The sequence below is a fragment of the Oncorhynchus mykiss genome, chromosome 12 (assembly GCF_013265735.2).
Source record: "Oncorhynchus mykiss isolate Arlee chromosome 12, USDA_OmykA_1.1, whole genome shotgun sequence".
NCBI classification, from domain to species: Eukaryota; Metazoa; Chordata; class Actinopteri; order Salmoniformes; family Salmonidae; genus Oncorhynchus; species Oncorhynchus mykiss.
Window position 1 is genome coordinate 27,409,311 of NC_048576.1, and position 25,039 is coordinate 27,434,349.

At 40.9% G+C, this 25,039-nt stretch overlaps 2 protein-coding genes across 2 annotated transcripts in view; one reads left to right on the top strand and one right to left on the bottom strand.

The window, feature by feature from the left end:
* The window catches only part of tenm1 (teneurin transmembrane protein 1), a 244,532-nt gene extending 226,253 nt beyond the window's left edge, over window positions 1-18,279 (top strand). The window contains exons 24-32 of the mRNA XM_036937297.1: window positions 3,628-3,994; window positions 4,425-4,935; window positions 5,766-5,938; window positions 6,607-6,842; window positions 9,512-9,805; window positions 9,945-10,335; window positions 13,312-14,532; window positions 14,660-14,802; window positions 14,927-18,279. Coding sequence (XP_036793192.1) covers window positions 3,628-3,994; window positions 4,425-4,935; window positions 5,766-5,938; window positions 6,607-6,842; window positions 9,512-9,805; window positions 9,945-10,335; window positions 13,312-14,532; window positions 14,660-14,802; window positions 14,927-15,682 — 4,092 coding nt within the window. The 3' untranslated portion in view covers window positions 15,683-18,279. The remainder of the gene's footprint in view (window positions 1-3,627; window positions 3,995-4,424; window positions 4,936-5,765; window positions 5,939-6,606; window positions 6,843-9,511; window positions 9,806-9,944; window positions 10,336-13,311; window positions 14,533-14,659; window positions 14,803-14,926) is intronic.
* Window positions 18,269-25,025, bottom strand: LOC118937652 (SH2 domain-containing protein 1A-like). The gene is made up of 3 exons (XM_036937296.1): window positions 24,047-25,025; window positions 23,546-23,609; window positions 18,269-18,631 (listed from the first exon to the last, which is right to left on the bottom strand). Exons 1-3 carry the CDS (start codon window positions 24,199-24,201, stop codon window positions 18,500-18,502), a joined length of 351 nt encoding a protein of 116 aa, XP_036793191.1. The 5' UTR covers window positions 24,202-25,025; the 3' UTR covers window positions 18,269-18,499.
* Between the last annotated feature and the right edge of the window lie 14 nt (window positions 25,026-25,039).

Sequence of the window (25,039 nt, forward strand, 5' to 3'; positions counted from 1 at the left end):
TGGCAGGGCTGAAATGCAGTGGAAATGTTTTTTGTGGATTCAGTCCATTTGCATGGCAAAGAGGGACTTTGCAATTAATTGCAATTCATCTGATCCCTCTTCATAACATTCTGGAGTATATGCAAATTGCCATCATACAAACTGAGGCAGCAGACTGTGAAAATTTATATTTGTGTCATTCTCAAAACTTTTGGCCATAATTGTAGATGTCCTAACCGACTTGCCAAAACTATAGTTTGTTATCAAGAAATTTGTAGAGTGGTTGAAAAACGAGTTTTAATAACTCCAACCTAAGTGTATGTAAACATCTGACTTCAACTGTATATTTATGCTCACAAGTAATACAAGTGGTGATCTATTACCAGTTTGATTATATACCTCATGTTTTGAAATATAATTTTAAAATGGTCTGAGAAGAACAACATTGGCAAGGCAATTCAAGCATAGCCAATATGCAGTGATAAATGTATTGGGCATATAGCCTACTACACACCTCATTGCTGCAAACTGTTTTGCATAGGCTTATGTTTTTTTAAGTCATGTTTTTTTATTTTTATCTGAGAGGTAAATCTCAGCCCTTCATTTTGACTCAGTGATCTTGGCTCACAAAAGTTTTGGGACCACTGCATTAAAGTCACTCTCTACAGACTCTCTCTCTTTATCCCTCTCTCTTTCTACCCCTCTCCCTTCCTCTCTGTCCTCCTTCTATCTCTTTCCCCCCTTTTCTCTCTCTCGCTCTGCTCTTTCTCTCAACATCTCTCTCCCCTTCTCTCTTCTTCACAGCAACACAGCACATTGACCCGCATCTGAGTGGGTCTCACAGCTCTGAATAGGCAACAGGAAATGAACTGCTGTGCCCCCATAAGGGCTTATCACATAAGAAGCGTGCAATTCCCCTCTTATGCACAGATTTGCTTCTTTAGAAAGATTATCCATGCGCATCACTGGACTGGATCACGTGCTGATGAACCCATCAAAGTGCTCATGAAAAGATACATAACTATATAACATCATTATGGGTGTGGGTTTTCTCCAGAGCATTTGCATTTTCTGCGGCTGATGCTGTAGAGAGGCTACAGGGACTTTGCATACTGTATATAACGTCTCAATTAAACCTTCATATAGGAGGATACTGTATACCCTATTTTGCATCACAATAAGCCAGTCATTGACACTGCCTATTATTCCCATAGACATTTGTCAACTGCTCAGTCATATGAGAAGCAGCAGGATGAAGCATTAAATTAAATGTTTGCAATTCAGATAATATCTTGCATGAAAGATTTTCTTTTACTGTCCATATTTCAGGCTTTGTGTTCCTGGCTTTCATTTTGTTGGTTTTCTGAATGCCTTTTACGTTGATGTATTATGCAGTGAAATTATTCCAAGCAACTTCCTCCTCAAGATGCTCATTTGTGAGCTGGCTGTCTCCCTATCCTCCTCGCGTATCTTACATGCAAAGTCTGATGTTCCACTGTGATGGAATAAAATGTCCAAGCTTTCAGGCCAAGGCCTCTAATCACAGTAATGTGTGTTGGCCATTTTGAAATTGTGGTTGATACTGTAGTTTACATATATGTTTGGCAGTGGTATTTCCCTTTCTCCAGAATTCTCCTTGCATGTTTTCGGGGGTATGCAAGGCTTAAGGCCTCTTAGCATGCACAGCCCCACAAACATATTCTTATTGCATTTGACAATCAATTTAAACTGTGTCCCCAGCTTGGACCAAAGCTGTGCAGGAGGAAAATTAAGGTTATTTCATTGTTGCATCACACTGGAAGAGAAACATTGTCTCACTCTCCAGAGCAATATGTTTCTCCCCCAAGCCATTCTGAAAACAATAGAAGGCTGGAGAGATCTAAGAAACAAAGAGAGTCCAATACTCCATCCAATCCACCACTCCAGGCTTTACGGTGCAATAAGGCATACCATTCTGGTTCCCATCCCCTAGCAAATGAGACCCCTTCAAGTGAATAATAAGGCACTTTATTATAAAGATTAGGAGAGAGTTGTATTGAGTCACTGCAAGCAGATTAGCATTGTGTGGGTATAAAGTGAATTTAAAGAATGGAATAGTTCAGTGATAGCGTATTATCATATATGTGACAGATCTCACCATTCCAGATTTTCAGGCAAACAAAATGCAAGCATATCACCGTTTTTTTTTTATGGAGCATCATTGCTTTTATTTTGCTTTTTAAAACGCAGGAGAAAAATATGTTCATGTATTGTCAATTAGTGTTCTTTTTGTGGGAAGTTATTTTCAAACACTGAGCTGCCAGTCTTCTCTCACAAGACAGATGTGTTATGATGTGCTTTAAAACAATGGCTGCAGTGGGAAAACGTACCTCCAATTTCAATGTGCGGACGCTACGCTGTCAGTATATTTTGTTACCTGTGTAGAGAAGTGTCAAATTATTTCTGAACGGATTCCTTTCATTCACGGACAATTGACTTGCATACAGCCCCTTCATCAGATCATCTCCGAGTGCTTGAAGGTGAGATGGCAACTAATTATATCCTCCACCAATCTGAATCATTCACCCCTATTGTGCAGGAACACTTACCACCCATTATTTGTGGTGTAAGAATGGTTTTTCATGATCCAATTAAACACAGGGGCGATTATATGGGACGCTTTCTTTATTAGGACTTTGTCCAGCACCCTTAAGTATCCCACTCAGAATTAGTGAACTGTACCATGGAGCTTTTTATTTTAAATGTATCCTTAGCTGAGTCTTATGGGAACACAGTGTGAGCACACATCCAAAAATGACCTTACAGTGACATTACTACTTGTACAGAACGAGCACAACGTACAGCTTTTTTTCTCAGTAGTCACATGCTATTATAAGGCTTTTACAAAATGTTCTCTATTATGAATTGCCCACTTGACATTTCTGAATATGTGACACAGACAGACAATGTCTACACAGTATATGTGCTATTCGTACTACTACATTTACATAACATTGCAATATAATGCATAATCAAAGACAGTGGGACAACTGGAAAGGAAATGTTTCAGGAGAAACTGTGTGGCATCCATCAATATGACAAGTACACTGAGAGTACAACACATTAGGAACACCGGCTCTTTCCATGACATACTGGCCAGGTAAATCCAGGTGAAAGCTATGATCACTTATTGTTGTCACCTGTTAAATTCACTTCAATCAGTGCAGATGAACAGGAGGAGACCGTTAAAGAAGGATTTGTAACCTTGAGACAATTAAGACATGGATTGTGTGTGTGCGCCATTCAGAGGGTGAATGGGCAAGACAAAATATTTAAGTGCCTTTGAATGGGGTATGGTAGTTGGTGCCAGGCGCACCGGTTTGATTGTGTCAAGAACTGAAACGCTGCTGGATTTTTCAAGCTCAACACTTTCCCATGTGTATCAAGAATGGTCCACCACCCAAAGGACATCCAGCCAACTTGACACAACTGCGGGAAGCATTAGAGTCAACATGGGCCAGCATTTCTGTGGAACACTTTTAACACCATGTAGTCCTTGCCCCGATGAATTGAGGCAGTTCTTAAGGCAAAAGGGGATGCAACTCAATAGGAAGATGTTCCTAACTTTTTGTACACTATGCTTGTTAAACTGTGTTTTCCCTGCTCTAGGTTCGTCTAGAATGGCCCACCTACCTGGCTGTCAACCCGATGGACAACTCCCTGTACATCCTGGACAACAACATAGTGATCCAGGTGTCAGAGAGCAGCCAGGTGAGGATCGTGGCGGGCCGGCCCATCCACTGCCAGGTCCCTGGGATCGACCACTACCTGGTCAGTAAGGCAGCCGTTCACTCCACCCTGGAGGCAGCCAAGGCCATCACCGTGTCCCACCAGGGCACGCTCTACATCGCTGAGACGGACGAGAGGAAGATCAACCGCATCCAGCAGGTCACCACCAACGGGGAGATCTCTGTGGTGGCCGGGGCGCCCACTGAGTGTGACTGCAAGATCGACCCCAACTGTGACTGCTTTTCCGGTGGGTCCCCTACTGAGCACGCCATTATGCCTCAGACTCAATTCAGCAGTCTATCAAAGGCCTGTGGAGAGGCTCTCTGGATGGACATGCTCTGAAGCAATGATTTGGAACTATTATAACCCGCCCAATGTTTATGGTTGCATCAGTCTAGCTTGACAAAACAAACAAGCTTTAACGTGTGAAATAGCTCAGTGGAGTGGTGGGATGAACAGCGAGTTTATTTCCCTTTCACACAACACTCCTCACTTTATTGTCCCGGATGTATTATTCATAACAACTTTATTTGACATTGCAACTTGTCAAACACCACATTATTATTCAGTAAAGTATGAATACATAAATAGTTGTTTATGATTGACTCTCATTTGACTCAATGTATTCTACCTTAGCTAGTTAAGTGCTTAATTTCTTCATTGTCCTGTTCCCACAGGAGATGGTGGATATGCCCGTGATGCCAAGCTGAAGGCTCCCTCCTCCCTGGCTGTTTCCCCTAACGGGACTCTGTACATCTCTGACCTGGGGAACATCCGTATCAGGGCCCTGTCCCCCAACAGGCCCCAGCTCAATCAGAACAGCATGTATGAGATCACCTCTGTGGTGGACCAGGAGCTCTATCTGTTCAGTGTCAACGGCACTCACCTCCACACCCGCAGCCTGGTCACCGGAGACTACGTCTATAACTTCACCTACTCAGGAGAGGGCGACGTGAGCGCCGTGGTCACCAGCGACGGCACCATGGTCCATGTGCGCCGCGATGCCAACGGTGTCCCCCTCTGGCTACTGGTTCCCGGGGGTCAGGTCTATTGGCTCACGATCAGCAACGGGGGCGTCCTCAAGAAAGTCTCCGCCCTGGCGCATGACCTGGCGCAGATCAGCTACCATGGCAACTCGGGTCTCCTGGCAACCATGAGCAATGAGAACGCCTGGACAACAGTATATGAGTGAGTTTTCCACCACGCTCCTTCCTCTCTATTCATGTCAATTTCATTCTGCTTGATAATGTCCTCTATTAGCACCCTTCAGATCATAGCCATATTATTTTTCCTGTCTGCCTGTGTGAAGCTGTAAGTGCTTCACCACCTACACTCCCATTATACGGTAACATTTTGCTGCAGAATTTTGCTGCAGTTTTTTCAGAGTTGGGAATGTGTGAAATTTGAAAGGTGTGTGTGTATAAATTACATTGTCTGAAAATTAGAAATATACATGTATTTTCTAATAGATTATTTCCAAAATTATGTTTTTCTGTAATTGGGGCAAATCCATACGCTGGCCTGCAGAAATTGTCTTCTTTTTGTTGGCGATTCAAAGCCTCAAAGGGAACTGGGAATAGTGTGATTATATAAAATGTTTGCATAGGCATTTTTAGGGATTTGTTCAGGGGCGCTTTGGGTTTAAAATCCGTTCGGATGTCAGGGGCAAAGAATCCTTTTCACTGCCTCCTAATTTTGTTTGATCGGCAGTAAAACCCTCTCCTTTATTGTGTCTCTATGAAAAATCCTAAATCCACCGAAAACCCATTCTCAGACTGTCCTCGGTGTCCTGCGGTAAGACTGCCTTTGGAGGTCATACCTCATTGGCTCCTTTGTTCCAGCAGCATCATTATACTGCCTCCCAGTGGTGAAGCTGGGGAACTACACCTTTCAGAATAGGAATATTCTCGAATCCACTGAAATATTACCATTTTACGACACAAGGATGTCACAATGATGTAAGATCCACATTTCAGACATTGGTAGGATGTTATTTGACTGAGTGTTTCCTTTACCAGATATAATTATGACGGTCATCTCATCAATGTCACCTTTCCAACGGGAGAGGTCAGCAGTTTCCACGGCAATATGGAGAAATCAGTGCGGGTGGAAGCAGACACTTCAAATCGGGAGAAATTCATCACAGCCACAAACTTCTCTGCTGCCAGCACTATCTATACATTACGCCAAGGTAGTAGTAAGGTTTCGTGTCATTTTCTCATCTCGTTTTTTTTTTCTCATTATCATGCAGTAGCTTTTTATGTTGTCTGCGCACTACCAATGATGAAGCAAATATATTCCTCCCTGTATCTGTTATTTCGGTGTCCTCAACACATTGTTCACATGCATGTCTTTATGAGGTGAACAATTTTAATAACGGCCCAACAGCAATTTTATAGAGCCTTAAAATAACAATGAGATGGCAGGTCTGACAAAGTTGTAAAGAGTTGGTGAGGAAGTAAACAGGAAAGAAATGAGAAGAGGTCTCCTTTCACAAAGTCACACCTCTGTTCTCACAGACACATACGGAACCAGTGTCTCATCAGTTACTCAAGGGGATACCAATGAAATGTCACATGGCACATGCAATAATATACCATTCTGTTATCTCTACAATAAGAGCTGTGAAGAATATAATTCATGCATTTTATTGAAGATATGACAATGGTATTACTGGACTGCTATAACTGCCATGTACGGTATGTAGTCTACAGTTGAACCAGTCTTCTGTCACAATATGAGTTGTCCCTGTTGTAATACTGAATGAGTTTTCTCTCTCACACTCACTAATTCTCTCTCTCACACACTCACTAATTCTCTATTACTCTCTCTCTCTCTTTGTCCCATGGCCCCACACAGAGCATGCTCAGAACACGTACCGTGTGAGTTCGGACGGCTCTCTGTGGGTGACGTTCGCCAGTGGCATGGAGGTGACCCTGAATACAGAACCCCACATCTCGGCGGGCGTGGTCAACCCCACGGTGGGCAAGTGTAACATCACCCTGCCGGGCGAGCATGCTCACAGCGTCATCGAGTGGAGGCAGAGAAGAGACCAGGCTAAAGGGAACTATACGGCCTATGAACGCAGGCTCAGGGTGAGGAAGATGCAGAACAGACAGCGTGAACACAATACCCCTCACCATATGTTGTGTGTGTGTGTGTGTGTCTGGGAGGAATGTCTACATATGGTACAATATGGCAGCGTACTTACAACAGACCTAATGTCACCCTATGGGAGTTTGATGACTCTTCCATAACACTGTAGGTCATGTTAAATAGAAGATGTGTGACTGACCGGCTCAATTTGGTCTTATGTAGCAAAATGTAAAAGTGTTTTTTACATTGGAAAAAAGTAGTGAGATAGAAAATGGTATATCGTATACTACAGTTGAGGAACAAGGGGAAAGTAATTCTGCTTTGAAAGTTGATAAACTTGTAACCCCACTTTTGAGAAAAGGGCCCATGAATGTTTTGGTACACATACTGGAGAGCTCTTCTTTCTCTACACCCATTCACGATTGTTCACGCCTTAGCCCTACCCATCTCTTTAAGGATTCACATGTGAGACCATGTGCTAAACATAGTGAGTATGGTGGTGTACTAAACAACCAAAGATTTCAAGACTAAAGGCTGGTTTATACTATGACAGTTGTCGAAGTGACATCATTCATTTTTAGTCAAGTCAGTTAAGAACAAAATCTTATTTACAATGACGGCATACCATACCCAAACCCAGACAATGCCGGGCCAATTGTGCGCCACCCTATGGGACTCCAATAACAGTTAGATGTGATTCAGCCTGGATTCAAACCAGGGACTGTAGTGACGCTTCTTGCACTGAGATGCAGTGCCTTAGACCGCTACGCAACTTGGGTGCCCAACATTCTATTGTGGTCCGACATCAAACTTGTCATTATGAAAAAGTATAAACACAAAAACGACAGGGGTGTAAAATAGCATAACTGGTATTTTAACACCAATAAACCCATCCTTTTAAAAATGAATTTAGTATATGTCAATCTAGCAAACCAGGCACCTAAAAGCAACTTTCTAAACAATGTTTCTATCTTGTTCAAATAATAATAATGTCCATATCATAGAGCTGACAATGTCTTAACTTTAGCTCCTTTGTATTCATTATTACAGGAAAACAAACTCACAACAAGATCATTATTTACAAGTTAATTGTGAGCTCATTACAGAAAATACCTTATGGTTTTGAGTGTGAAATAAAAGCGAGGCATTCTACTGGAGAATTTCAGAACTTGGACACTGTCTCATTGGCCTAACGTTGTATAATAATTTGACTTTGGTGCAGGTCATGTTCTTCACATTACTGTCTCTGGTAAACGCACACTGTATCAAATAAAATCATGTTTATTTGTAACATTCACAGGATACAGAAGGTGTAAATGGTACAGTGAAACGGTTACTTGCATAGTGGAGTCTTTTGTTTATAAATGTAGCTATCTTAACAATGAACCATAATCCCAACTCATAATGTTACTACCCTACATGAATCTGCTGGTAGCTAAAACTAACCAACTAGGTTCAATATTAGCTCGCTAGCTAACATTAGGATATAAGTAGCAATGCAAATGGCTCTGAGATACGAATAATATTACTACACAGATCATACACGTAACGTTAGCTAGTGAACCAGCCAGCTAACGTTAGCTAGCTAGACTCTCTTACTCTATACATGGATGAATGTTTCTCCCTCTATGTCATGGATGCCACAGTTGCCCTTCGTTTTAAAATGTAACCCGGAGACAGGTGTTTAATACAACAGTCTGCTTCCACCGGACATTCCACTGATTTCAAAACTCGGTCCTCCAGAAAGTGGAGAGCATTAGCAATACTTTTTCAGTTTGTGATTTAAAAAAAAAATAATGTAAAGCTGTGTTAGAAAGGATTACCTTCACATACTGAGCAGCTTATGTTATAGACAGTAGCGTGCTACATGGCAGACCAATCTAAACTTATCTCTTGGTATGTCCAAGCCAATCATGGCTAGCGGGAAGGTTCCTACCTTTTTCTGTGGCTAAACCAACTTGAAATGTAACTATTTTATTCCTATTTACAGATGGCATGCAAGTTTGTTAAGGCACATGAAAGTTCACATGTTCCAGAAGGCATTTCTGCCAAAAAAAACCACATTTTGAGCAAAAAAAGTTTACATTCAAATGCCTCTCCTGTGAAGTCGTGCGCAACATACACCTAGTTTACTGAAACGAGTCACATTTACACATGACTTGCTAAACTATTATGGATCCCTAGAACTTCTTAGTGGAATATTTTTAGATTCAGACAGTGAAAATGGAAAATCAATTGTAACCCAGACTTCATTGAACATGCACATAGAGAGGGAGAGACGATGATGACTCTGTCAGAGAGAGGAGGATAATGAGGGGGGAAAGGGTGCAGAATGTTTGACTTATTCCTCCTCCAAATTAGGATTAAATGAAATAAAAGCATTTAGGGCCCATTTCTAGTTGAGCTGAGGCAGAGAGGGAACATTCAACTCCATTACTGCCTGTCTGAATTGCTATTAATGGTGAAACACTCATTTACCATCACACTGAAGTCTTTAAAAGCCTCCATTTGAAATCGGCACAGTGGATTTGTTTTTGAAACATTTGCATCATTGTTATCTAGATAAAACGGCAAACTTTTGGGAGAAATAGTCAATAGCTGTAGTATTAGTCAGAGGAATGGCTGTACCACTCACTCAAGTGTCATTCTTGTCTCTCACCAACCCCAGGCTCACAACAGAAATGTGCTGTCCATAGACTTTAACCAAGCCACACGAGTGGGCAAGATCTATGACGACCACCGCAAGTTCACCCTGCAGATCCTCTATGACCAGATGGGTCGTCCCATCGTCTGGTCTCCCAGCAGCAAGTACAATGAGGTGAATGTGACCTATTCTCCAGCAGGCCTGGTGACCAGCATCCAGAGGGGTAACTGGTCAGAGAAACTGGAGTATGAGAACGGGAAGGTGGTTTCCAGAACATGGACCAGTGGGAAGATATGGAGCTACACTTTCCTGGAGAAGGTATTCAGTAATTTGCTAGACATGTGATGGATCCAGAAAGAGTCCAATGCATAAAGATTTTAGTTTGTTCTGTATATATGAATTAGGTGGCAGTCTGTAGCTCAGAGTATTAATCTACTTTTGTTTGTGTGTTCTGCAGTCGGTCATGCTGCTGTTGCACAGCCAGCGGCGGTACACCTTTGAGTATGACCACACAGACTACCTGATATCTGTGACCATGCCCAGTATGGTGCGTCACAGTCTGCAGTCCATGCTGTCAGTGGGTTACTACAGGAACACCTACAGCCCACCAGACAGCAGCGGAGCCTCTGTGATCCAGGACTACAGCCATGATGGCCGCCTGCTCCAGACTCTGTACCTGGGCACGGGCCGCCGTATCCTCTACCACTACACACGCCAGTCCCGCCTGGCAGAGATCCTGTACGACACCACCCTGGTCACCTACACCTACGAAGAGGCCTCTGGGGGGGTGAAGACCATCCACCTCATGAACCAGGGCTTCATGTGCACCATCCGCTACAGACAGACAGGTACCACAAAACAGACCAACCTTCTAGTAAACTTAATGGGGAATAGCGCTGAAGAACGTTACAAACGAAAACAAGCCAGTTAAACTTCAGTAATGACGTATGATCCTCACATAATGACAAGAAGATAAGATAGATTCAAAATGAATGGCATGCCATAAAGTAGCTTATTGATTTTTATAATGGAATGTATTATGACAGGTTAATGTAAGAAACGAAACCACAAATGGCTGTGCCTCTGCAGGAGTATAATACAATAAACTATATGAGATGAGGAGGCCTTTAGGCATAGCTGAGGATTATCCTTTATTGTTCTTATCACTATAAGCAATTCTGATAAGGCTTTATGTCAGACAAGACTTAAAGTTTGACATATGCTTTGAGAGATTGAGCATACCATCATGAAGTACACTATTAGCACCTCTTGAAATATATCCTCAGGTGTATGGCCCCAATAATTCACCCATGAGAATGTATATATCCTATTCATCCTGCTAAGTTGAAATCTATTTTTGGAACCTAAATCCATGGATGACTCCGAAACTTTGTTGGGATTTGAAATCCCTATAAAGCCAATATGGAATTGCACACTGATTATATAGGGCACCAAATCAGAAACCATTCTGGATAGTTGGAGATTGGGAGTGCCCGCTGTGCACTGATGAGCAATTTCCTCAGCTTCACAGACTTGTATTCTGTCCTTTTGAGACATGCATGCCTCTCTGTTGGGGGGTCACCATACTCTGCTGGTCTCTCCTGATCTCCATGCACAGATACACCTCGATTTTCTCCTAACGAATTGACATGAACCTGTACTTAATAGTATCCCAGGTCCTCCACTGGCTAGGCCACAATAAGTCTGATTTGAAGCAAATAAGCAATCAGGGACAGCAGAGAGAGGGATGATGGTAGGCGAGAGCATGGATGAGAATACTTAAGAATGTATTATGTAGCCTGGCCGGTGGATTTGGCTGGCTCAATGATAAGCCTGGATATATTACTAGAAAATGTAGCTGGGTCATTCCATGAAATGAGTGCCTTTTGCGTCCCTTTGATATTTGAATATTGAATTTTAAAAGCCTGTTCTATTAAATGAACTGCCATTTTTAATATAGACCACATGGAGAATTAAATATGAATAAAGGTTTGCTATAGGGCCAAAATTCAGCATTTCAACATCTTTCTCTGTCAACACTGTCACTTCTAGGAAGACATTAACCAACTTAATCCCAAAATTTCACCATTGTAAAGCCCTAGTTATTTTGTTGCTTTAAAGATTATTTATTTTATATGATTAGTGATTCATTTACATCTGTCCCTCATTTTAAGGTCAACCCTGAACTCTCATTTTAAAATGGTGAAACTATTCCATTTTTAATATTTTGTTTTCCAAAAGAAACATCTAAAAGTCAAATCATAGAGTTAAAGCAGATTAGCTGGTTCTACTCTTTTTGGCCATTTTCTTGTCTTGTGGTGTTAAAGTGAACGGGTCGAGCATTACACGTCAGGCTACAGGATACTTCTGTAAATGTACAACATAAAAATAAATGCCATACATCAAATTCCTTATATTAAGTAAACCAGGCATCCCCAAAATGTATTTTTCTTTTTTTACGGAAAGCCAAGGGCACACCAACACTCAAACATAATTTACAAACACAGTATTTATGTGTTTAGTAAGTCCACCAGATCAGAGGCAGTAGGGATTACAATGGGTTATATTGATAGAGGTGTGTGAATTTGACAATATTGCTGTCCTGCCTGAGCATTCAAAATGTAATGAGTACTTTTGGTTGTCAGGGAAAATGTGTGGGAGTAAAAAGTACATAATTTCTTTAGGAATGAAGTGACCTGAGTGGCGCAGTGGTCTAAGGCACTGCATCGCAGTGCTAGCTGTGCCACTAGAGATCCTAGTGGTCACCCAGGCTCTGTTGCAGGTGACCGGGAGACCCATGGGGCGGTGCACAATTGGCCCAGCGTCGTCTGGGTTCGAGGAGGGTTTGGCTGGCTGGGATGTCCTTGTCCCATCGAGCGCTAGCGACTCCTGTGGTGGGCTGAGCGCTGACACAGTGTACTGCGTTTCCTCTGACACTTTGGTGTGGCTGGCTTCTGGGTTAAGCGGGCATTGTGTCAATGTCAACCTTTGCCTCTCCTGAGTCCGTATGGGAGTTGCAGCGATGGGACAAGACTGTAACTACCAATTGGGTAAAAAGTAATCTAATAAAAAAAAGCAATGAAGTCGAGTAAAAAATATAAGCAGCTACTACTAAAGTAGTACCTCAAAGTATTTTACTTAGTATTTTACACCACTGCCTATTACACACTTTATCACTTCAGTAGTGTAGATGTCAAATGAATTAACCTTTTCTCATACCTACAGTACACTAAGTATCATACTGTAGGCTAGGCAGTCTTTTTAGTGAGGTCTCTGCCTTTTTGCTCTGAGTTCCTCAGCTGGTTTGAGCGCAAATGAAGGTATTGAATATGTTGTTAGAAGCCTTTACAGGGCTGAATGGGAGAGTGAATAAGCCCACATTAATTAACTGCCATTCAATTGCTTTGAATGTATCACACCCCTGCAATTTCAAGCATCACAGGTCAGCAGCCTCCAACTTCATTTGCAGTCACATGATATCATGCAACCATCTCAATGCAATTTTCATATCCTAAGGACAGAAGTGATTAAAATGTACAAGTCTTTAATTCTGCTTTAGTTCGTTAGTTTAGTTTAGGCAGACATACAAATACTTTGCCTCTGTTTTATAATGTGCAATCCATATGGGTGTGAACAAGACTGTTTGAGGTATTGGATTAGTCTTCTGGGTATCTCTGCTCTGCTATTGATGATACAATAAGTATGTCTTCAAACTTTGAAGAGCTGCTAGAGTCATGCTAGAGTTTTTTTAAAGATGAAATTGTGATTTCATCTTATAAATGTTGAGAAATCAAACTTTAATTACCTCATCCTTCTCCCCACAGGTCCTCTGGTTGGGAGACAGATCTATAGGTTTAGTGTGGAGGGTCTGGTGAATGCCAGATTTGACTACAGCTATAATAACTTCCGGGTCACCAGCATGCAGGCCATGATCAATGAAACTCCTCTTCCCATTGACCTTTACCGTTATGTTGACGTGTCTGGAAGGATTGAACAGTTTGGAAAATTCAGTGTCATAAACTATGACCTCAATCAAGTGATCACTACACACATCATGAAGCACACTAAGATATTTAATGCGAACGGACAAGTAATTGAGGTCCAGTACGAGATCCTAAAGTCTATTGCCTACTGGATGACAGTGCAGTATGACAACATGGGCCGCATCACTATCTGTGACATCAGAATTGGTGTGGATAACAACATCACACGCTACTCATACGAGTATGATGCTGATAGTCAGCTCCAGGCTGTGTCGGTGAATGATAGGCCACAGTGGCGCTACAGTTACGACCTCAATGGCAACATTAATTTACTGAGTCATGGCAACAGTGCTAGACTCACGCCGCTGCGCTACGACTTACGAGACCGCATAACACGACTCGGAGAAATTCAGTACAAAATGGATGAAGATGGCTTTCTTCACCTGCGGGGCAATGTCATGTTTGATTACAACTCCAACGGGCTGCTTGCTAAAGCTTTTGACAAAGTGTCAGAGAGGAGTGTTCACTACCGCTACGATGGCCTGGGCAGGCGGGTGGCCAGCAGGACCAGTGACGGCCAGCAGCTGCAGTTCTTCTACGCTGACCTGACCAAACCCACCAGAGTGACCCACATGTACAACCACTCCAGCTCTGAGATCACTTCCCTGTACTATGACCTGCAGGGACACCTCATCGCCATGGAGCTGAGCAGTGGGGAGGAGTACTACGTAGCCTGTGATAACTCTGGCACGCCACTGGCCATCTTCAGTAGCCGAGGACACATCGTCAAGGAGATGCTTTACACCCCTTACGGAGACATCTACCAAGACTCAAACCCATCATTTCAGCTAATCATCGGGTTCCAAGGCGGTCTATATGACGCGCTGACAAAGCTGGTCCACCTGGGGAGGAGGGACTATGATGTGGTGGCTGGGAGGTGGACCACTCCCAACCATAACCTGTGGATGGAGCTCAGCATCAACCCGAAGCCTTTCAACCTCTACTCCTTCAAAAACAACTACCCGGTTGGAGAGTTACAGGATGTCACCAAGTTCACTACAGGTAAACTATGTCTACTTCCTGAAGACAAACATTTAAACTATAGAAAATAGGACTCTCAATTGTGTTGCATGACAAAATCTAAAATTCTATGCCCTGTCATTGACTCCTCAATACCTTCTGTTTCCAGACATTAGCAGTTGGTTGCAACTGTTTGGGTTCCAGCTCCACAATGTTGTCCCTGGTTACCCCAAACCAGAGGTGGAGAGCATGGAGCAAACCTATGAAATGATGAGGACTCAAACCAAAACACAAGACTGGGACCCTAGTAAGGTGAGCTAAACCTAGACTAGGCCTAGACAGAGACTAATCTCCAGTATGATCCTTAGATATTACATAACCTCCTCATAATCCTTATTATCATTAGATAACCATCCCATGTGTGTTTGTCTGTCAGGTTCTGTTGGGTATCCAGTGTGAGTTGCAGAAACACCTGAAGAACTTCATCTCTCTGGACCGGCTGCCTATGCGTAAGGTGAGTGGTCAGCTAGGGGCGTGGCATGGCCGGAGGCCCCGCTTCTCTGCCATCTCCTCCATCTTTGGTAAGGGCGTCAAGTTTTCCATCAGAGATAATGTCGTCACCACCGAAATCATTGGGGTGGCGAGCGAGGACAGCCGACGTGTGGCAGCAATCCTAAACCACGCGGTCTACCTCTCCGGCCTGCACTTCACGGTGGGCGGTCTGGACACTCACTACTTTATCAAGCCTGGCCTGTTGGAGGGGGACCTGGGAGTGGTCGGCCACACCGGAGTGGGTCGCGTCCTGGAAAACGGCATCAACATGACCGTGTCCCAGATGACGACAGTGGTGGGTGGGAGGACTAGGCGCTTCGCTGACATCCAGATGCAGCATGGGACTCTGTGCTTCAACATCCGCTACGGTGCCACAGAGGAAGAGGAGAGGGAGCATGTGCTGGAGGTGGCCCGGCAGAGGGCGGTGGAGCAGGCCTGGGTCATCGAGCAGAGGAGGCTGGAGGAAGGAGAGGAGGGCTCCAGGCTCTGGACAGAGGGGGAGAGGCAGCAGCTGCTCTCCACTGGACGGGTGCCCGGCTATGATGGCTACTTCGTGCTCTCCGTGGAGCAGTACCTGGAGCTCTCTGACAGTGCCAACAACATTCACTTCATGAGGCAAAGTGAAATAGGGAAGAGGTAACAGCGGCATCGTGCTTCACTACTGCCGTGGGTTCCCCTTCACCAAAGACAGTCTGTTTTTAGACATACAATGATTTGTTGTACTGTTTTTTCTAGAATGATGACGATAAAATAAGAAAAAGACAACTGCCTTTAAAAGTGACAAATGATGGTATTTTGTTTCACCTGTGTTTGGATTGTTTAGTTTTTTCTGAGAATGAGTTGATCATTTGAAGCTCTTGACTGTCTTTCATTTGAGTGATTTAGCTAGCTTCTGTAATTTGACCTACTTTGTAAACTGTTAGATATGCTGAATCTGAGATGAGACGCTATATCAAGTTCATTACCATATAATTCATCTTTATACATACTGTATGTATAACAGTGTTGTGAATTTCTCTCATTTCAGTTTATACAGTACATATCTCTCTGATCTTTTGAGAAATGGTAGTGACAGCTACAGTCTTCTTTTGTGACTACGAGACTCACTGGCATCGGGGATTGCTGCTTCCTGCGTATTTGAAGTTCTGGTGGTACAATGGAGTAGATTGTGTGGGTTTAGACACATTAAATTGTATATAGCAAGTGCTTTAGCGAGATACAAGTGCTTAACTTGATGTGTTGTTACTGATTATTAATCGTTAATCCTGTCAATAGAAGTGATCACTGGAGTTACACAGAGCAACGGGGAAAAGTATTCATGCTGAAAACCTGTACAGTATAGTTTACATTATTATATATATTATTTTTTTTTACAAATTGCTTATTGTAAAATATAATGTATTATCTGGGTGGAGCTTGTGCCTTTCTGCTCTTAAAAAAACTTTGAAGGATGACAATTCAAAAAACTTCTTTCCATACCATGAAAAGTGTTATTATTTGTATAATTGATCTACTGGACTAGAATCCTTATGGAGTGGAGCTTGCAGGGCAGACTATAGTGGCCTATACAAAGTGCTAAATCATAGTGTAAATGCTGCAATTACCTCATATTGTAATTCACAGGTATTACATTCATTGTACCTTAATTATTCTGATGCCATTACAAGGCAATCCTTACCATACCCTGTTTAGAAAGCCCGAAGTGTCCCAGTAATAGAAATATCTGAGCTAGCAAGTCAATTAAATAAGACCTACCTGGTGAAATAAATACAAAATTGTCAGACGGTACAGAAGATAAGTCTCTGCTGCCACTGAGAAACCCAAACGTCATGAATTAGTAAGAATCAATCGTTTGCATGGTCTTTTTTTTTTTTTAAAGATAAGCTTGTAAAAAAAATGTCCACACATGTTGGACAAGGCACACTTCAAGTTTACCAAGTGGATAGAAATATAGACTTTACATCCGGAGCAGGAAATCATAACAGGTTCAAAAGCAGCAAGAGAAGAGGACAAATTCACATTACGTGGCTGGCGAGCATATGTGTGTACCAGTTACAGGTCGAATATAGTGGATACGGAGGAGGATTTTTCAAAAAGAAATGCACACAGAGAGTAGCTGTTTTCCACAAATAAAACGAATTGGAAACAATGTTTCAATATTTACATATTTTTTTTGGTGCCTAATTTACTGCAAAGTCACATTGTGTTACAGTATTAATCATTCATATTCCTCTGTGAAAAGATTGTAGTGCTATATGCCTCTGTGTCTAGTATTCCACAGAAATTATCTGAGGAATTTCGACATCCGCTACCCTATCTTCACAACAGCTAAAATATTTTCAATGCCGCCCCAATTAAACAAGCCTTAGTAAAGCAATAGTTTATTCAGTCCTTTGAAAGATCTAAGAAACCTCCTTATTTCCTAAGACTGACTTTCAAGTCTGGGAATTCATTTTAATTATTTAATTTATGTTGATTAGAGTATGACATGTTTGGAACCGAAAAAGAGGGGTTTAAAAAGTAAAATGTTGTCCAGCCATCCACCCTCACGCATTAGCCACACACACAATTTGGTTGTATTGTTGTCAAGTAATTTTGTAATTGGGATCTGTATGGTTTGTGTGCAGACATTTGTTTTCTAAGCTTCTCATACGGAAATGAAACATTTAGCACTGTGGAAAAGTCTGAACCAAAAGCATGAAGTGCTGTTGGACGAAGCCAAACACCCTATATTCTGATATTCACTTTAATACTGTGAAGTTCATCAATATATCATTCTGTGCAACCTTATGTTGTTTTTTACTTTAATTCTCATTGGGTTGTATTGCAAAAAATCAATTGTATAAAACGTAGGCTATATGATATACTATATAACATATTTTGGGTAAATGAATTGATAGTACTCCCTATAATTGATAATTCTCTGCCCATTGGTGGTCAAATTGATGATACTGTCTTAGTTGGGTAACAGAGTCTGAGAGCGAAGATGATGAGATTGCCAAGATACATTTGTGATATACGGTATACTATGTAGACTGATGGTATGAAAACACTATTGCTTGACTGCATTTTCTACTCTGGGCTTTGACCAAGCGGCATGTATTTTCTGCAAGTGCTCCAGCAAGTGGGTGTAAATAATGAGAAATTAATATATTGGGTGTGGAAAGTTCATGTTCAAAACAAGGTACTTTGAAGGTTTGACTTTTAATAAATAAATGTGCAAATTCTTTGTCCGTATGTTTTGATGTTTATTTCATTGTATCATGAAATAATATGAGTACCACTGGTTTAAATTGAACGGGACATTAAAAAATAGTTAATCAAACAATGTGATTTAAACAATATACAAAAACAAAAAATAAATACACATAAATTATTTAATTTGAATCATTTCACAGTTCTTCAAACATATTGTTGTCAAAGTTTGTATCTTTGAAGAGGAGCCATCATCTCATGGCTACTGCAGGTCAGTGTGTTGGTTTTCAACTGGATAGAGGAGGGGCATCTCCAGGCCCTGGTTTGGTTTACCAAAGGCAGCTATCAGATTCCTTATCTTCCTGAATAATCGTGTCTCTACTCCAGGGTTTGTCTGAAACACAGAAACGCCTTATCTGTTCATTCAGGTCAAGTCAGGATATAGTTTCCTATTTCCAAAATAACTATAAGGTAATTTAGTAGACCAGTCAACCTGGAAAAAAGTGCTTGCATTTTTTGTTTGCTGCTACATGCTGGCATCCATGCTTGATCAAACAACAATTAATTTTTCCAGGTAAGTTCACTGTTCTCATTTACAGCAACAACCTGGGGAATAGTTACAGGGGAGAGGAGGGGGATGAAAGCACCAATTGTAAATTGGGGATTATTAGGTGACCATGATGGTATGAGGGCCAGATTGGGAATTTAGCCAGGACACCAGGGTGAACACACCTACTCTTACAATACAATGACCTCAGAGAGCCAGGACACCCGGTTAACATCCCAACCAGAAAGACAGGACCCTACTTAGGGCAGTGTCCCCAATCACAATATTTTTTTTTAGATTCAAAGAAAGAGTGTTTCCTACTAGCCCTCCAACACCACTTCCAGCAGCATCTGGTCTCCCATCCAGGGACTGAACAAGAGCAACCCTGCTTAGCTTCAGAAGCAAGCCAGCAGTGGGATGCAGGGTGGTATGCAATGGGGTGATAGATATAGTAAGGCCGGATAACGTGCTACGTATTATATACATTTTTACATCATGGAATTAGTCATATATTTATGTTCAGTAAATTTGGTCAGAATCTATCCTATTTGGCTGCTTAAAAATTACATTTCAGTTTCAATATCTCTGGCCCAGAAAGGCAAGATTCTTACAAGGTAAAGCTCTCCTGGTTCAGTGGGGTCTCTCGTAGTTTTCTCAGCGTGTATCTTTTGTTTGTGTTTAGTCCCATCCTTCAACTACCCTCAACCCCTCCCATCTATCTCCGAAGACCATTCAGTTTATATTTCTATTTGTCATATATTTTCAACTGTGCTGTAAAGTTTCACAAATGTTCTGAACCTACATCGCATTCGGAAAGTATTCTGACCCATTAACTTTTCCACATTTTGTTACGTTATTGGCTTATTCTAAAATTGACTAAATAAAACAAATTCTCAATCTACACACAATACCCTATAATGACAAAGTCAAAAACAGGTTTTTAAAAATGTTTGCAAATGTATTTAAAAAAAAAACAGGAGTATTTTATTTACATAAGAATTCAGACCCTTTGCTATGAGACTCGAAATTGAGCTCTGGTGCATCCTGTATCCATTGATCATCCTTGAGATGTTTCTACAACTTCAAGTCCACCTGTGGTAAACTCAGTAGATTGAACATGATTTCAAAAAGCACACACCTGTCATATACAGTTGAAGTCAGAAGTTTACATACACTTAGGTTGGAGTCATTAAAACTCATTTTTCAACTACTCCACAAATTTCTTGTTAACAAACTATAGTTTTGGCAAGTCGGTTAGGACATCTACTTTGTGCATGACACAAGTTATTTTTCCAACAAATGTTTACAGACAGATTATTTCCACAATTCCAGTGGGTCAGACGTTTACATACACTAAGTTGACTGTGCCTTTAAACAGCTTGTAAAATTCCAGAAAATGATGTCCTGGCTTTAGAAGCTTCTGATAGGCTAATTGACATCATTTGAGTCAATTGGAGGTGTACCTGTAGATGTATTTCAAGGCCTACCTTCTAACTCAGTGCCTCTTTGCTTGACATCATGGGAAAATTAAAATAAATCAGCCAAGGCCTCGTAAAAAAAATGGTAGACCTCCACAAGTCTGGTTCATCCTTGGGAGCAATTTCCAAACTCCTGAAGGTACCACGTTCATCTGTACAAACAATAGTACGCAAGTATAAACACCATGGGACAATGCAACCATCATACTGCTCAGGAAGGAGATGTGTTCTGTCTCCTAGAGATGAAAGTACTTTGGTGCAAAAAGTGCAAATCAATCCCAGAACAACAGCAAAGGACCTTGTGAAGATGCTGGAGGAAACAGGTACAAAAGTATCTATATCCACAGTAAAACAAGTCCTATATCGACATAACCTGAAAAGCCGTAAGGAAGAAGCCACTGCTCCAAAATCACCATAAAAAAAGTCAGACTATGGTTTGCAACTGCACATGGGACAAAGATCATACTTTTTGGAGAAATGTCCTCTGGTCCGATGAAACAAAAATAGAACTGTTTGGCCATAATGACTATTGTTATGTTTGGAGGAAAATGGGGAGGCTTAGGCTTGCAAGCCAAAGAACACCATCCCAACCGTGAAGCACAGGGGTGGCAGCATCATGTTGTGGGGGTGCTTTTGCTGCAGGAGGGACTGGTGCACTTCACAAAATAGATGGCAGCATGAAGAAGGAAAATTATGTGGATATATTGAAGCAAAATCTCAAGACATCAGTCAGGAAGTTAAAGCTTGGTCGCAAATGGGTCTTCTAATTGGACAATGACCCCCCTATTTTGTAATCGGTATGGCAAAGTGGGTCGCGGACCTGCTTAGCAGCCGTGTCTGAGCTCAGTTTGGCAGCTGCGCAAGTGGGAGGGAGATGCCCGTGTGCTTTGCGTTTTACCTCATATTTTTTCTGCAGTTTTATTGTAGACCACTCGGCAACCCACACGCTGAAGCGCTGTCGTTCAGCAGCAGATGATGCGCCGTCAGCCACTCACTCACTCACCTGCCATCACTCACCACTGTCATCAAATGAACTCAAGCTAACCACCAGTTCTGACTGAACTCATACAGCGATATTTGATTTTATCTCTCTTGGTTTCATACAAACTTTGAAAAATAACGAGTGCCCACAATGGGTTTGGTGCAGGGAAGTGCTTTGGAACGAGTCTCTCAAAACTAACAAATTAAAAAGAAACATCCTGACCAAACATCCACAGCATGACGGTAAACCCAGGGAGTTATTTCAGAACAGGGCACAATGATTCAGGAAACAGTGCTTCGACAGTAGAAAAGTAAGTCAGCTAGCAAGGCATTGTTGTCAGAAATAAGGGAGTACTATCGCTCATAGTACTATATGTGATTTTTCTCTTTCAAACATTCCCCTTGTACACAGCTAATAGCTAGCTAACGTTAGGCAAAGCAAGTTAGCTACTGTACTGATAGTGCAACTCTAAGTAACAGTACAGATGAAGATATAACATTCAGGCCTACTGTACATCTTACTGTAGAAATTACTGTTAAAAACAAGTTTAGGTTGGAACTGTTGCTGTTAAATTACAAGTAATACTTTTTATTCTGGAATAAACTGTTTGAAGCAAGATGCTTTTTGAGGCAAACACTCAACAGCAGGAAGCTGTCTCCTGCATGACTGAGAAAGCAGCAGATGTTCTGTTCCAGTTTGGCACCACAATCATATGCGAGTCAGAGTTCTCAAATCTAGCCAACTTAAAAAAACAAGTACAGAAACAGGGTTGCACTGTCAAAAAACTGAGCCCAGAATAGACATACTTGTTGATAACTTTAAACCATCATCTGTGTGATGTGATTAATCAATTTATTCCAGTTCAAAATAAAATGTATATATTTTATTGTAATAGCAATAGTTCCAACCTATACTTTTTTTCAACAATACTTTCTACAGTAAGATGTACAGAAGGCCTGAACATTTTTCATCTGTACAGTTTTTTTAATCAATTTGTATATTTGAGTTTAACCATAATATTTGTTGTAATATTTCTTCTGTCTTTTCTGGTGGATTAAACTGAAATTGCAAACAACTTTCTATGGCTTCTTTTAAAAATAGTGATATTTTGGAGATTATTTCATTTTCAAATAACCGAAAGTGAGAGGCTAATCTGATTTTTAACAAAAATGTATATACATTTAACCTTTATTTAACTCGGCAAGTCAGTTAAGAACAAATTCTTATTTACAATGACGGCCAAACCCGGGCAACACTGGGCCAATTGTTCGAACCAGGTACTGCAGTGACGCCTCTTGCACTGACATGCAGTGTCTTAGACCACTGTGCCACTCGAAGGGCAAAAGGCCATTCTTGAACACGGGGTGAGCCATTCTTACTAATCTGCTAGAGCACCAGTTTGGTTTTAAGTATAGCTTTTGTATGACTGAAGCCTTTAGAGAGAGGTCTAATGCTTTAATATTTAATAATGTCTGCTCTCCGAATTCATATTCATTATATAAATAGGCCCGTTTAATTTTGTCTGGCTTTCCATTCTACATAAAATGTCATATATTTTGCTCATACAGTACCAGTCAAAAGTTTGGACACACCTACACTACTCATTCAATGGTTTTTCTTTATTTTTACTGTTTTCCACATTGTATAATAATAGTGAAGACATCAAAACTATGAAATAACACATATGGAATCATGTAGTAACCAAAACATTTTTAAACAAATCAAAATATATTTCATATTTAAGATTCTTCAAAGTTGCCTCCCTTTGCCTTGATGACAGCTTTGCACACTTGGCATTCTTTGGCACACTTTTTTGGTTACTAAATGATTCCATATGTGTTATTTCATAGTTTTGATGTCTTCACTATTATTCTACAATGTAGAAAATAGTACAAATAAAGGAAAACCCTTGAATGAGTTGGTGTGTCCAAACTTTTGACTGGTACTGTATTTTTTTTTTTAAGTCGTTAGGTGTAGGCCAGGCCATAAGCATCTGGCCTAACTTCAATCATTGTTTGATCTAGCATGTATGAGAGCCTGTAACAAGTAGAAAATAAATTAAAAGCAAGCACTTTTTCCTGGTTGGTTGGTCTACTAAATATCAATAATACAATACCATTTTATAATTTTGTATCTAGTGTTTTGAGGCCATACCTCTTAAGGGATATGCTTTCTATAATTAGAATGTAAGAAAATGTGCTTGAATGTGCAGTATATTGTAGCAATTCATGTGTGTCCATGCAGTAATCTACTATTAACCAATGGCTATTGATAACATTACTGTTTCTTCTCTTTACTCACCTCAACTGTCCAGGACCCCTCATTGATTTGGAACATTCTGTAGGTGTAGACAACGTCTTTGCATCTTTTTGTGAAAATAACAGAAAAATGTCATTACAGCATTTCAATGCAGAGTTATTTTTTGTTTAATCGTACTGTAAATTACAGTCCAGTATTTATGTTATTCTATAGTTTGTGTAAATTGGAGTTAAATGAAATGGAACATCCAGTCTGTATGAGCATGAATCAGAAAGATGGAAACACAGGTGTGTGTCATACAAATATGCATGTCATATCATCTATCTGATGATTCATTCTGTAACATTGTTATCCATCGCCTTGCTGAGAAATTATTATTCTAAGTACATTTCCATCAGAACAGCATTGATGCAAATGTGAATTCATAGCATAAGTCAATCAAAATGGCAATAACTAAACCTACATGTTTAAAATATGTATGGTCACATGATGTTAGGTGGTCAAAAACATACAATGGATTAACAATACTGTTGAGGTACTCACAGAACACATAGGCAGTAGGTGTTGGGCAAACTCTCACTGTCTCGGAGTAGATAACTCCCATCTCTCCCCACTGCACCCAGGATCATCTCAGTAGTGGCCTTGCTGATAGCTCCGTGGTAAACAGAAACATGCTCTATGATACTGAAGCGTGACATTTCTTTGAATAACACTGACACACATTCAGTATGGTAGTATTTATGGTATGGTACCACCTACAGGAAATCATATCATTTCCTGAGAGGAAAGAAAAGATCACACAGCCTGTTGTCATATTAAAAGGGATACTTCACCCAAAGTACATATTGGGTTCCTTGCTCTGTAAGCAGTCAATGGACAAAGTATGACAGCAGTCCATGCTTTGGTTTAGTTTCCCTGGCAATTGTTAGCATTGTGGCACCAATCCCAATCAAGTCATGGGACCGATATTATAATTTTTTACACATCATGTTCAAATCATCCACTGTGACTTTGAGCTTTACAATCAATTTTAGATACTTTCAGATGATTTGGACATGATTCACGAAAAATGCTTATATCTGTCCCTTGACAGATACTGCCAGGGAAACTAAACCAAAGTATGGATCGCATTTTGCAATCTGGGTTAACTATCCCTTTAAGGTTATGCCACTGCAGGAAACAGTATTGAAGTATGAGTATTTAGACCTACATGTCACCTTAATTTGCATTGAACTTTTCTGTTTATTGTAAATTGTTATTGTCATATAATGTTCATATTAGCTGATAATATGATGGGTCTGGATGAGTTTTAATAACTAAAATAACAATTTGAAGCAAAAACTATGGAATTATCATCAAAGACAATTACATTGCATCTGCGCTTCTCAAACCCAGCCACAGAGTGGCAGTAAAACAGAGCCTATATCAATGCTTGTTACTCAGTGTCTTCGTTGTCTCTATGATGGTTGCAAAAACAAATGTCAGGAGAAAAAAAAGGTTTGTTTTGATTGTATGGAAAAACAATGAAATGCATAT